The 13,804-nt window shown below is 44.0% G+C and overlaps 1 protein-coding gene across 2 annotated transcripts in view; it reads left to right on the plus strand.

Annotated features, from left to right (window-relative positions):
* Window positions 1-13,804, plus strand: part of LOC146550034 (low-density lipoprotein receptor-related protein 1-like) — a 79,352-nt gene that overhangs the window by 35,399 nt on the left and 30,149 nt on the right. For both annotated transcript variants that reach the window (XM_085259139.1, XM_085259140.1), the window contains exons 7-27: window positions 2,136-2,298; window positions 2,699-2,921; window positions 3,728-3,917; window positions 4,027-4,170; window positions 4,298-4,534; window positions 4,686-4,866; window positions 5,190-5,412; window positions 5,501-5,690; window positions 5,785-5,907; window positions 6,187-6,327; window positions 6,604-6,729; window positions 7,137-7,253; window positions 7,357-7,437; window positions 7,524-7,691; window positions 8,745-8,927; window positions 9,644-9,841; window positions 9,982-10,227; window positions 10,508-10,705; window positions 11,727-11,931; window positions 12,082-12,246; window positions 12,477-12,721. In XM_085259139.1, the coding sequence (XP_085115265.1) occupies window positions 2,136-2,298; window positions 2,699-2,921; window positions 3,728-3,917; window positions 4,027-4,170; window positions 4,298-4,534; window positions 4,686-4,866; window positions 5,190-5,412; window positions 5,501-5,690; window positions 5,785-5,907; window positions 6,187-6,327; window positions 6,604-6,729; window positions 7,137-7,253; window positions 7,357-7,437; window positions 7,524-7,691; window positions 8,745-8,927; window positions 9,644-9,841; window positions 9,982-10,227; window positions 10,508-10,705; window positions 11,727-11,931; window positions 12,082-12,246; window positions 12,477-12,721 (3,747 nt within the window). The remainder of the gene's footprint in view (window positions 1-2,135; window positions 2,299-2,698; window positions 2,922-3,727; window positions 3,918-4,026; window positions 4,171-4,297; window positions 4,535-4,685; window positions 4,867-5,189; window positions 5,413-5,500; window positions 5,691-5,784; window positions 5,908-6,186; window positions 6,328-6,603; window positions 6,730-7,136; window positions 7,254-7,356; window positions 7,438-7,523; window positions 7,692-8,744; window positions 8,928-9,643; window positions 9,842-9,981; window positions 10,228-10,507; window positions 10,706-11,726; window positions 11,932-12,081; window positions 12,247-12,476; window positions 12,722-13,804) is intronic.

Below are 13,804 nucleotides of genomic sequence, written 5' to 3' on the forward strand. Positions count from 1 at the left end.
ACCTTTCCTCCAAGTGCTTTAAGCTGTAGGTGTAACAGGCAGGAAGAGAAAAAGGGGGTTGGAGGGTAGAGTGGTTAGATGAGAAGAAAGAGGTGGGTTCATTCAGTTTCCCAGCAAACTTTCCACTTACCAGAAGCTGCATCAGTGGAGACGTCAACAGACTGCCTGGCTCTCTGGAGTAAGGGGCTCCGTAGGTTGTTACACAACGCAGCAGTCACTGGGTTGCACAACTGTCTCTGTACTCTGTATATGAATCTAATCAATGCCTTGTGCAGGCGTGCTTCCAGCTGGATTTTTGTAGAGGAGTTGGGTTTTAGGAGAGATACCAATGGGAATATCACTATCCCTTTTAACTTCATGAGAAACTTTTTCTTTTGTCAGAATTCTGATCCTGGTGTTTTTGAAACACCCAGGACTGCTGAACATTTGCTACTTGCCTATATAGTTTTGGCCATGTTGTTTTTTAGTTTAGTTAATGTATAGTCAGTTTTGATGTGAGATGGTCAGAGTTATCAATCTTCTCCTCAATCGCATAAAAATGTGTTATTTATGGCATTTCATCAAGCAAACTTCAAATCTCATGTAGTCCTTGCATTTTGAAGTTCTGTGCCGCTTTGATCGAAGCATTGCTGCAGCGTTCCAGTGCAGTTATTTCTCTAAATGCTCAAAGCTTGGGGAGAGGTTACTGGCTCACTTTCAGATGTGTTAACGCATGCAGCCCAAATTAAAGTTGGCGCTTTCTGATTTTGGTCCCTTTGTTTTGGTCATGATGTGGTCTCCATCCAAAAACAGTTTTTGGTGTCTAAGATGATTAAATGGGGACACGTTGGCAATTACAAACAATTAACTGTGATAGATTGGCAAAAACTACTGATTGAGTCAAACTGATTGCAACATACTGACAAACTGTCTGCATTTACAAATTGGACAACAGTTCTTTATAAACCTGCCAATCTGTCTGAGAGGGAGGGAACCAGGTGACCACTGTATGATTGTGAGTGGTTGAATGTGTTGCTCAAGAGTGTTGCACGTTGCACGCGGTGACCAGCAATGCCCCAAATGGACAACCAGTTGATCACCACAGTACCTGCAGTCTGATTGCAAGTAGCTGTGGTGATTGTGGAAAAAATTCAGTGCCATCAGCGGGTAGCCACCTATTTATTTATTTAACTCTACCTAGCGAGGATATTGCCACCCTACTTTCGGTCTAGTGTAAGAGAGCCATTAGATTTGATCTGTTTACATCCTTTTTAAAAAAAAATTCTTATCAGAGTTTATATTATAATCTAAATGCATATAATGAAGAGTTGGAAATTTTAGCAGAGGTTTGGAAAGGCACCTCAGGTTAACACACTTGAAATGGTTAATGGAGGCATATGTAAACAAGAGCGTGTGTGTGTGTGTGGTCACTTTGATAGTGCGTGCGTGTGTGTGTGTGTGTGTGTGTGCAGTGATCTGGTTTGCTTTTAAAGAATATGCAGTGGAATCTGTTAAAACAACCATCTCTTCCCATCAGTGCATCCATCTGCAAAGTTTCTTCCTTAAACTGACTTAAAGTGGATACAAAATGTTGACATCCTTCATGAAGGTGTCGCAAGAGTTTCGGGTCAGTTTGACTCATATTAGCAATCATGTAGACCCTTCTGCACTGCACACATGCAATTAATGGGTCAGTGTCAGCTTAATACTTAATAATCTTACTCAAGAGCATGTCTTCAGACATGAGGTCTGCGAGGGAATTCTGTCTTACTCACTGATAAGAGTTTACAAAGTTTAGAAAGTGCTGGACTTCACCTCTAACTCTTAACACAACACCTTTTTCTTTTCCTTTCCTTCCCCGCACTCTACATGCCTTAATCAAACACAAGTGGAATGTTTGTAATGGACAACCTGCAAGATTACACAATAAATAACATTAATTCATTGCTGCTATTTTTTTTGTATCAAGATAGCGGTAAGTATAAGTATTCTTGGAACGGTTCCTGATATCATAAAATTAAAAAAGAGTATTTGGATTCATTGTGGTTTATGACTAAGAGTTATATGACTGTACTCCCACAACCCTGTTTTTTCTTTCTTTCTTTATCCTGTTGTTTCATCCTCTTCTCTCCCTTTCTCTCCTCTGCGTCCATCAGATGTGGAGCAGATGGCTATAGACTGGCTGACTGGCAACTTCTACTTTGTGGATGACGTGGACGACCGGGTGTTTGTCTGCAACAAGAACGGCAAAACTTGTGTGACCCTGCTGGACCAAGAGCTGTACAACCCTAAAGGCATCGCCCTGGACCCAGTGATGGGGTCTGTATTTGCCTCCAGGCTCCTTGACTTAAGATTGCCCTCATCCTGTTTTAGCACTGCTCAACAGGAAAATGCTGTCTTATGATCAGGCGACATGCTGACCAAGCAGCCAGGCGAAAATCAGAGCACTTTCTCAAGACACGGACCTAGACGGGATCCTTCTTTCCGACATAAATACTTCCATGTTGGTTGTTTCAAGTTCCTGATACTGACAATCTGTTATCTGGTAGTTCCTTTTAAAAGGATCATTTCTCTTTTTTGCGATTGTCTTTAAATAATTTTATTTAATTCCGATGTCTAATACAGTTGTCCTAGTTGTGGTCAACTAAATTTATCTAGTCCATTTCCTTTTCTGTGAAACCTTCTGTAATTGAAATCTATCCTCTTCCCCCTGCTACAGAAAAGTGTTCTTCACAGACTATGGGTCTACACCGAGGGTGGAGCGTTGTGACATGGACGGGCAAAACCGCACTAAGCTGGTCGACAGTAAGATTGTCTTCCCCCACGGTATCACTTTGGACCTGGTGAACAGGTTGGTGTACTGGGCTGACGCTTACCTGGATTACATCGAAGTGGTGGACTATGAGGGCAAGAATCGGCACACCATCATCCAGGGTCTGATGGTGAGGATTTGAGGATCAGTGTAACCATAAGAAATACACCTAATCACACGCAAACGCACTCAAGAATAAAGGCATGCATCTTATCAACCCAGCTTGGTACTCACAAAACATCTGTTTTCCATATCTCTGATTTAATCGTATGTTTGGAGAAAAAGCTCTTTTCCCGTTCCCGGTGCATGCCTCTCCTGGGGATAGGTCCTTTTTATTGCCTTGATTGATATTACTTAAAGAGTGTGTGATTTTCCTGGCTAGTGCCTCGCTAAACATATTAGTCTGGCCCTAGTGGAGCTTGGCTCAAACTTATAGGGAAGTAATGATCTTAATGAAATCAGGACTGTGGTGGTGGTGTGTGTTTGTGTGAGAGGTGGAGGGAGGTAATGTGATCTCAGCCCATACATCTTTCTGACAGCAGAGGAGAGCTGCACAGAATAGACCCTTATAAAAGTAAGACCCCTCTCTCCTTTACAGCAGATGAGGAGTGAAGCCTTTGTGCTGCTCCGTGCCAAGTTTACTCAGACACTCGCTCTTTATCTGTCTGTCTGTCTGTCTGTGTTTCTCTAGTTTTCTCTGTCTTACAGAGATTATTCACATTCTTAAATTTAAACCGATCAATTGCTCAATAGACAAGTTGAATTAAGCTGGATTTGCAGGACAGTGTTGAAGATAAAATGTGCACAAACAATATTGCCCAAACTATTAGTCAGCCAGCTTGAGCAAACCCTTTTGCTAAGAATGCAGAGATATTATGTCTGACATGCAACATCTCTTTTTTCCCCTCAATGTTTTTCTCCTTTATCTTATTTCAGATCGAGCATCTGTATGGGCTGACTGTATTTGAGAACTATCTCTATGCAACAAACTCGAACGAAGGCAACCTCAACTCCAAAACGACCGTGATTCGAGTAAACCGCTTCAACAGCTCCGACTTCCAGGTGGTGACCCGGTTAGATCGGGGAGCTGCGCTGCACGTGTACCATCAGAGACGTCAACCTCAAGGTGCGCAGTGAGACTTTTATAAACGTCCACAAATAACAGTTACTGCCAGGCAAATGTGTTTTCAAAGCAAATCGTTACATAACTGTTGTGCGCTTGTTTCCTCGCTCAGTGCGTAGTCACGCGTGTGCTTTGGATCAGTTCGGAAAAGCTGGGGGCTGCTCTGACATATGTCTGCTGAGCAACAGCCACAAGACCCGAACCTGCCGCTGCCGCTCGGGCTTCAGCCTCGGCAGCGATGGCAAATCCTGCAAGAGTGAGTGAAGAAATTGATTTGACAAAGATGAAAACCTTTTGACTTGATGATGGGAGATGGGAATGAAGTAATAGTGGTTTGAAAATCTCTGACAGAATAATTGTTCATTTATGATGCTTCTCTGCAGAGCCGGACCACGAGTTGTTCTTGGTGTATGGCAAGGGTCGTCCTGGAGTCATCAGGGGCATGGACATGAACGCTAAAGTGCCCGATGAGTACATGATTCCGATCGAGAACCTAATGAACCCCCGAGCATTGGATTTCCACGCCACCAATGAATTCATATACTTTGCTGATGCCACAAGCTACATCATCGGGCGGCAGAAGATAGATGGCACAGATAGAGACGTCATACTGAAGGATGGTAAAGACTGAAAATTCAGGCTACTAAAAAGAATTTGTGGATAAAAAAAAAAAAAATAATGAAGTCAGCTTATTTCAGATTCAGTTCTATTTATTCTTTTGGATTGGACAGCCAGTAGCTTTTTCACACTGACTACTTTTGCTTATCTCAGGTATCCACACGGTAGAGGGAATAGCAGTAGACTGGATGGGAAATAATCTTTACTGGACAGACGATGGACCAAAGAAGACTATCAGTGTTGCCAGGCTGGAGAAGGCTTCACGGACCCGCAAGATTCTCATTGAGGGCAAGATGAGCCACCCTAGAGCCATTGTTGTGGACCCCCAGCACGGGTGAGACTTGAGGGAGGGGCTGTTAACTTAATGAATCTTCTTTCCATCAGCATTCAGTTGAGATGAAGTATGTTTTGAGTGCCTTGCAGTTGTGTGGGCAGCTTACACGGTAGGTTTTTGTTTGACTCGCTGGTCACATTTATGTGTAGGAGCTGGCAGGTTTTCAGGAGATTCTTTTCTTTTAGATACTCCCTCATTTGCTTTGTTGTGGGATGTTGCATCAAAGAGCATCACAGCGTAAAGCTATATTTAACAGGTTCTGCAGTTCAGATCCAGAAATGTCTCACCTTTCGAATGTGGTAATACCTCACCTTGTCTCCCAGATGGATGTACTGGACTGACTGGGAGGAGGATCCCACAGAGAGCAACAGAGGCAAGATCAAGAAAGCTTGGATGGATGGTTCGCATCACCAAGTGTTCCTCACTAGCAAAACTGTCCTGTGGCCCAATGGGTTGAGTCTGGACATTCCCCAGGGAATCCTGTACTGGGTGGATGCTTACTACGACCGCATTGAGATGGTTTACCTAAACACCACTGAGCGAAAGGTTGGTGAAACTCTGGGACTATGTCGTATTTGTTGTCTGATTACAATTTTATCCTACTAGAATTTGAGATGCATTCTCGATTTAACAGGTGGTGTATGAGGGGCAGGAGCTTAACCATGCCTTTGGCTTATGCCACTACAAACAATTTCTGTTTTGGAACGAGTACCGCGGTGGCAGCATCTACAAACTGGACCAAGTCACTAAAACAGTCACTCTACTCCGCAATGAGAGGCCGCCCATATTTGAGATCAGAGTGTACGATGCACACCAGCAGCAAGGTACGTATCCTTCTACTTATTTTTTCCCTTTTCCCATTAAACATAAGATGACGTGACACTGTTTTGCGTCTCTTCCCACTTTGACTTCGTGTAGGAACCAACGCGTGTCGAGTCAACAATGGCGGCTGCAGCAGTCTGTGCCTCGCCATTCCTAATGGCAGATCCTGCGCCTGTGCTGATGATCAGATCCTTGATGGCAATAACGTTACTTGCAGAGGTACTTAGCTGTCTTACCAGTAGAAGATGATATTGCTTGGCAGTACAAGAGATGAGTTTAAAACAAAATCAACACTTTGCTTTCAATTTGCAAGATATTTTAAATGTTAGTGTTTCCAAATGTGTGCAGAAATTCTAACTAAGCTCCGTCAATATTTTTATAACTTTAAGAGCTGACTAACAAAAGCTAACTTGGTCACTAAAAAGCTTTTGTTCACATGCTCGCTTCTTGTCTCAATGGCTCATCTGTTTCTGCTCCTACCCCTGATCTCCTCTCTAGCCAACCCCGCCTACGTTCCCCCGCCCCAGTGCCAGCCTGGGGAGTTTGCTTGCAAGAACAACCGCTGCATCCAAGAGCGCTGGAAGTGTGACGGGGACAACGATTGTCTGGACAACAGCGATGAAGCCCCTGAGCTCTGCTGTAAGTGTGCCGCATCATTGTCATGGTTACACAGCAACACAAAGATAAACAAAAGGGTGTTTAAGGGTCTTAGCTAACGCAACCCGACAGAGGGCAAACTAAAGTTTCCAACATCTGTCTCTTTCCATGCGGCGTTTACGTGGCTGCTAACTCTGACATCATGAGTCAATACCGAAAAGCAAAGGGTCACATTCGACTAGAATGTTCTTCATTTGCTACTTTGACAGACTTTGAACCGTTTTCTAAGATTTTGTTCTTTTCTGTTTCTTCCCCCAGACCAGCACACCTGCTCAGCCGAGCGATTTAAGTGCCAAAACAATCGTTGCATCCCCCTGCGATGGCTGTGTGATGGTGACAATGACTGTGGAAACGATGAGGATGAATCGAACACCACCTGCTCTGGTATATACAAGCTGAGTTGCATCTAGTTCGGAGAGCATACAGAGAGGGAGAAAGAGAGTAAATTCCAGACCATACAGCTGTGCTCATATCGGAAAAGAAATGATGCAGTCATCAGAGGATGACTCCGCTTTAAAACTGTTTTAATTGGAGGAAGCATGTAAGAGTAAAGCGATCCAAAGTGATCTGTTAGTTTTCATTTAGTCATGCAGCAGATGCCAGCAACAATCTACAAAGAGTTCAGGAAGATGTATAAATCTTTAGCACCATTAGTTAAAGCTCTCTGAGTGTGTCAGATAGATTGAAAGCGACTGGAAGTACTTTTTGAGGCAATTTCGCATGGTTTGATTCTGTAACAGCGCAGACCCTAAAAAATAAGCAGAGAACAAATGTATAATTTCCCCTTTCAGCTCGCACATGTCCACCCAACCAATACCCCTGTGCCAGTGGGCGCTGCATCCCCATCTCCTGGACATGCGACCTTGATGATGACTGTGGAGATCGCTCAGATGAACCTGATTCCTGTGGTGAGTCTTTATTGCTCTTTCATTTTGTTGCTCTTCCTTGAATATCACATTTTTCTCTATAAATATTTTTTAAATACACTCCTCTTTTGCTCCCTTTCCGCAGCGTATCCAACCTGTTTCCCTCTCACCCAGTTCACCTGCGCCAATGGCCGCTGCATCAATATAAATTGGCGCTGTGACAACGGTGAGTATCATCCCTCCCTTCCCCACTTGTCACGCTGTACTGTAGAATCCAATCTAAAAATCTTGCGTGTGTGCGCTGATGTACAGACAATGACTGTGGAGACAGCAGCGACGAAGCAGGCTGCAGCCACTCTTGTTCCAGCGTCCAGTTCAAATGTAACAGCGGCCGCTGCATCCCAGAATACTGGACCTGCGACGGCGACAATGACTGTGGAGACTACAGTGACGAGACTCATGCCAACTGTACCAACCAAGGTAATTTAGCTCAAACTGAAATAGTCCTGCTCTAACTTGTTTTTGTTATGGTAGCGTCTGCTCTCGTGTCTTGTAGCTGAGTCAGGTTCTCGTTGTCATTTATCAAAGATGCTATCATTATATTTACAGGTTGCTATTTGCACTCATAAAGGAGTTGTCACAACGTCACAACATGTTTAGCTTCTCCCTATCCCACTTCCTGTACTCCACATGCCCCTACATGCTCTCCAGCTTCCTCTGATCCATTTCTGTTGCTATGTTTTGTGGTTAGACAACAAATCTCATAACTCTTTCATGGTGTCGTGCAACTAGCACAGATGTTTTGACTGTGCTGTAGCGATATGAACTTACATGTTTGGAGTGTTTCCTCGGGGTGTGCTGCTTTTTCATATGAACGACATCACATCTCAGTGTTGCACAATTACCTTTAGCCTTGCTCTGCCTAGAAGCTCCTGTGAACTGTGAGTGTCCGATGTTGTATGTACCGTTTGATCCATGCCGAAATGCTGTTAAGTCCCAGCATGCAAAATCCGGGCCCAGCGTGACCTGCTGGTCTAATGAGCAATCTGTGCTCTGTTGTGTGTGCCCGGCTGCGTGTGTTTGCGAGTTCTCTTGGCTGCCATCTGGAAGTTATTAAGTGAAATAAAATAAAACGGTTTCATCACTTTCCCCTATTATATATTGTGGTCCTGTGCCGCGAGGAGTCCAGTTTTATTTAGCTGTGCCGAACGCTGTCATAAGGAGATGTCACTGTGCCGTTTCTGCAGCGATGCATTTAATCTCTCCGCTACAGTCAGTGAGCCATGTGTATTATTGTTATTTGGGTTGGCTCAGAGTCAGGTTGTCACCCAGCATCCCAGGATACCTGCACAATAACTAATGACTGTAACGGCCTTTTCTTTCTCATCCCAGTTTTTTTGCTTTTGTTTTTTGGGCATCTGTTTGTGTGGTCTTTGTAGCTGTGAGCTGTGATTTCTGTTTTGTTCGTGTTTGATTGCTTCTCTGCACACATCATCACTTTTGCTGGCTAACTATGACATTTTGTCTCTCTAGCAACCCGACCTCCAGGTGGCTGCCACGGAGACGAGTTCCAGTGTCGCATGGACGGCCTGTGCATTCCCAAGCGCTGGCGTTGCGATGGCGACACAGACTGTATGGACCTGAGCGATGAGAGCAACTGCGAGGGCTTCACTCAGACTTGTGACCCTGCGGTCAAGTTCAGCTGCAGGGACTCTGGTGAGGAATTTGCCAGATGCTAGTTAAGGGTGAACTTTTTGGACAGTATGAATAAAAGATGTGATTATTTGTTGTGCAAGAAAGCAATGAAATGCTTTATCGCAGGAGGAAGAGAAAGTGGAAGATTTACTGACTGTCATGGATAATGTTCGACTGTTGCCACTGGTTTCCATTTTGTCATCAGGATTACATAAAAACTGGAACTTGGAAATCACTGTTTTTTGTGCTTGTGTCAATATAATGATGTGACTGTATTTAACTGTAAACTGTATTTAATAGAGATTGCCTCCAGACGTACGCAGTGATGTAAAATAGCAGTGCTTTCACTCATAAATGATTTTTGGATTTTCCTACAAGAAATGTGAGTTAAATAGAGATTCTTAAAATTTATTATAAACTTAATTTATTAACAGTTTTTTTTATTTATTTCAAAACTGCTACATATAAGATTTGTCCTAAATATCTAAAAGACTTTCTCTTTACTTTATAGACAAGTTGCAAGTTAGACCACGATTCGCTGTCAAAGCGGCTGCGATGTCACAAATACAGCTTCCAGATGTGACGTTTAGTGTGCTCAAACAAAATGTACAAGTTTAAAAGAAGATCATCATTCTGTCCACTCAGTGCCGAAGCAGCATTGGCCAAAATGTATTTTTGAACGGTGCGCTAACTAAATGACACAAGCTTAAAAATGAGTATTTTGTGGTGTTTTTCAGCTCGCTGCATCAGCAAAGCCTGGGTGTGTGACGGTGACAGTGACTGTGAGGACAACTCGGATGAGGACAACTGCGAGGCATTGGTGTGCAAGTTGTCTCACCACGTGTGCGCTACCAACGACTCCATCTGTCTGCCTCCCGAGAAGCTGTGTGACGGCACAGACGATTGTCCGGATGGTTCCGATGAGAAACTTTGTGGTGAGAATATTCTGGAAAAACTTTGAACTCAGAAAGCACAACATCTGTTCAATGTTATGTTGTGATTTAACTTACAATTTAACATTCAAAACACCTTTCTGGATAAACGCCAACCCTTTCATTTTATTTCTTGCCTGCAGACTTGTGTTCGCTGGGCAATGGGGGTTGTAGTCACAACTGCAGCATTATTCCTGGGGAAGGCTTCATGTGTTCTTGTCCGCTGGGCATGGAGCTGGGAGCTGACAACAAGACCTGCCACATCCAGAGCTTTTGCGCCAAACATCTCAAGTGTAGCCAGAAGTGTGAACAGGAGAAATCTAGTGTCAAGTGCTCCTGCTATGAGGGCTGGGAGCTGGAGTCTGACATGGAGAGCTGCAAAAGCACCGGTAAGCCCCCCCACGCCACCCCCCAAGAAACAGGGACTTTTGTCTTGTAGAGATTTTTGTCTCACTTTGCTTTAAACTATTAGAGGATTTACTCCACTAATAATGTTTCTTCAGAAGGCTGAGCAGCCAGCATTTTGACATATTTATAACTAGAAATGTTATATGGAGCAAATGTGTGAGATGTGACAGGATTTGATCCATGACCAACGTGGGGTTTTCGTGAATTTGGGATTTGGTTTTTCCGTACGCTTTGCTGAGTGAGATTTCTTTTCTCCTTCAGATCCCTTCAAGCCTTTCATCATCTTCTCCAATCGCCATGAGATCAGAAGGATTGACCTTCATAAAGGAGAGTTCAGTGTGCTTGTACCAGGCCTTAGAAACACCATTGCTTTAGACTTCCACCTCAACCAGAGCACCCTGTACTGGACTGATGTTGTGGAGGACAAGATCTATCGTGGGAAACTGTCTGAAAATGGAGGTGAGTTAGCTTGTTGTGTTCTTTTTTTTTTTTTTTTTTGCTCTGATTTTGTATCTTATAATCTTTTTGTTAAAGTAAAACAAAAATCTTGCAAGGTGGTGATTACATAAGCAAATCGTGATTTTGACCGAGCATTTCGTGGAAATTAACTTCCGCTGAACAAATACGCTCTAATTTCTCAGAGCCAATTGTTTTTTCAAAGAGGCTGTGGTCAGCAGTGGTGGTCTGTGACCCTGAATAAATCCCGCAGGTCATGGTCAGCCTTTCGTGCTCCAAAAACCCAGGTCTGCTCGCCAATCAAATTGTGTTCTCAGCACAGCACTAAGGGGGCACACGGAAGGCTTTGTCTCTTCCTATTTGTCTCAGTACTTGCTGTGCCTGACTGCAGCCAAAACACTGATGTAGCGTAGGAGGCACAACACACTGCTGTTCCAGTTCCCAGCCCTCCAAGTTTAACATTAAAACAAGGCTCCTGAGCAGGAACATTGTGACCAGCTCATAGATCACCTCCTGCTGCTTGTTAAGTAGGTCATTTCAGCAGCTCCAAAGTAGTGGGCATAAACTGGGTAGTGCCAGCGCCTTAATAAAGGAACCCTGGCCCACACAAAGACACATAAAGGCAGATATCACTCCACTGTTCTTTCAAGCACACTGCAAAGACATACCCGTCTCGCTCTAATTACTACTGGAAGGCATTTTAAGACATGTGTGCTTTAACCCGGAGCCAAAGATTGATCACAAGTTGTGGTTTTGCACTTAGTTTGCACTAAAGCCAAATGTTTGAGGTCTTGTGTGTTTTCTTAGATGTGGGGTTTGATTTGTCTTCAGGGGTGTTTGTGATAAATGTGCCATCTTGAGATTCTCTCTCTTTTAGTCAAAGTAACGCAAACCATGCTCCCCCCCATTCTTAAAACTTTGCTAGCATTAAAATTTCACATGCTATAAAATTGTCATGTTTGATGTGTAGCTTTAAAATAAAAATCTTCAAATTTTCCGTACGGATTTTCTCTGCTCCGGTCAGCCCTGACCAGTTTTGAGGTGGTGATCCAGTATGGGCTGGCTACTCCAGAAGGCCTAGCTGTGGACTGGATAGCAGGAAACATTTACTGGGTGGAGAGCAATCTGGACCAGATTGAGGTGGCCAAACTGGATGGGACCATGAGAACGACCCTGCTAGCCGGCGAAGTGGAGCATCCCCGGGCCATCGCCCTAGATCCTCGAGATGGGTAAGAACCATATATGGATGGATTCCAAACTTGGATATATATCTGATGGATATATTCATCCTACTGTTTCTTTCATTAACCAGTTCTCATGCGATGATGCTGTACACATCTGTAAAATCCCTCCTCACATTGATCATTTTCTGTCACCAGTATCCTGTTTTGGACTGACTGGGATGCAAGTCTGCCCAGAATTGAGGCAGCATCCATGAGCGGTGAAGGCAGACGCACCATCCACAGGGAGACCGGCAGTGGTGGGTGGCCCAACGGACTCACTGTGGACTACATGGAAAGACGCATTGTCTGGATTGATGCCAGGTAGCATCTGCCACTAGATTCTAAATATACGGCTCAGGTTGCACCGCATCTACCCACTTGCTTATTCCATCACCCACTCGCTCAGTTTTCTTCATCTCTGGCTGCTACACCAGTGTTTTGTTCTTTGCTTACAACAAACTACATTTAAAGAGCAAATAAATAACATGAACATACTTAACCTGATATGTCTCTGCTCTTACATACTATACATCTCTCTGTTGTTTCTCAAGGTCGGATGCTATCTACTCAGCAATGTACGATGGCTCGGGGCTGATTGAAGTGTTGCGGGGTCATGAGTATTTGTCCCACCCCTTTGCTGTCACTATGTACGGAGGCGAGGTCTACTGGACTGACTGGAGGACTAACACTCTGGCCAAAGCCAATAAATGGACAGGACACAACGTTACTGTGGTGCAGCGCACCAACACGCAGCCCTTTGACTTGCAGGTCTATCACCCATCCAGGCAACCCCAGGGTATGTAGCATACCAGATAAAGAGGCATAGACATTCACAGAGAAACACATGCTTGCATAGGCAGAGCGACCGTGTCACACATTTACCCCTGCTTGTCAGCATGGCTGAATGTTTTTGGGCTGTAACTCTAAGGAGAAGGGTGGCGAGCTCACAGTTCATTGCTCACCATGTTATTCATGGCTCCTGTTCCCCCAAGACAGCTGACCTTTTAGACCTGCGAGACTTCTTGTCTCCTCACACTGTGAGCGTTTTGGACACCTCCCGCTTTTGCCTTGTTGATCAAAAAGTCACCTCACTGTTTGGCATTTCCCACGGGCCGGGTAGGAAATAAAATCCTCCCCCTGCAACTTAAATGTCATATGTTGATCTGATCTCACAGACACGCATGATTGACAAGATTGCAAAAGGGTCGTCGGATTTATTTTTGAGCGTTTTGCCATGTCGCACTTGTTTAGTAGCCAGTGGTTAGGGGATCCCAAGGGTATGTGGGCAGTAGAGAGGCACTGGGTCTGTAATTGGTGACAGGGAAAGAGGGATCTGACAAAACTGTTGATTGACAGTTGCAACCAATAACTATGACAGTGACGAAGCAGCAAGCTGGGTTGACAGACCTGGAAGACAAAGGAAATGGGAAAGTACTTTACACTGCAGGCCACCTTTACCCTTTCACACACACATTTATACTCTGCTCTTGGCCCTTGGAGGGTTGGGGGTATTTCTATTGTCTTAAACTATGTCTGTTTCGGCTGTCCTTGATAAATAATAGCCAGTGTAAAATAACTGTGATGATATTGCTTCATACACTGGTCACAGTTTGAAATTTGCAATTGTTTTATGTTGAATGATAGCCTGAGCCCAGAATTTAGGATGACCGTCTCACACCATGACTGTTGCTGCTGCCTATGTGAATGAAATGACTGCAGCATGAAATGGCAATCTGACCATATCTATGGTGCTATTGTGGGGGAAAAAAGCTAAACTAAAACCTAAACTAAAATAAAAATGGAAAACAAAATATTTGGAATTCCAATGCAGAAGAATGTGTAGCTGAGTTGTAGCAGAAGAAGCCTTGTTTGTACAATG

This window comes from Mchenga conophoros, linkage group LG20 (genome assembly GCF_057382185.1).
Source record: "Mchenga conophoros isolate Kocher_MC1m ecotype Shallow Benthic linkage group LG20, M_conophoros_male_GT1.1, whole genome shotgun sequence".
NCBI lineage: Eukaryota > Metazoa > Chordata > Actinopteri > Cichliformes > Cichlidae > Mchenga > Mchenga conophoros.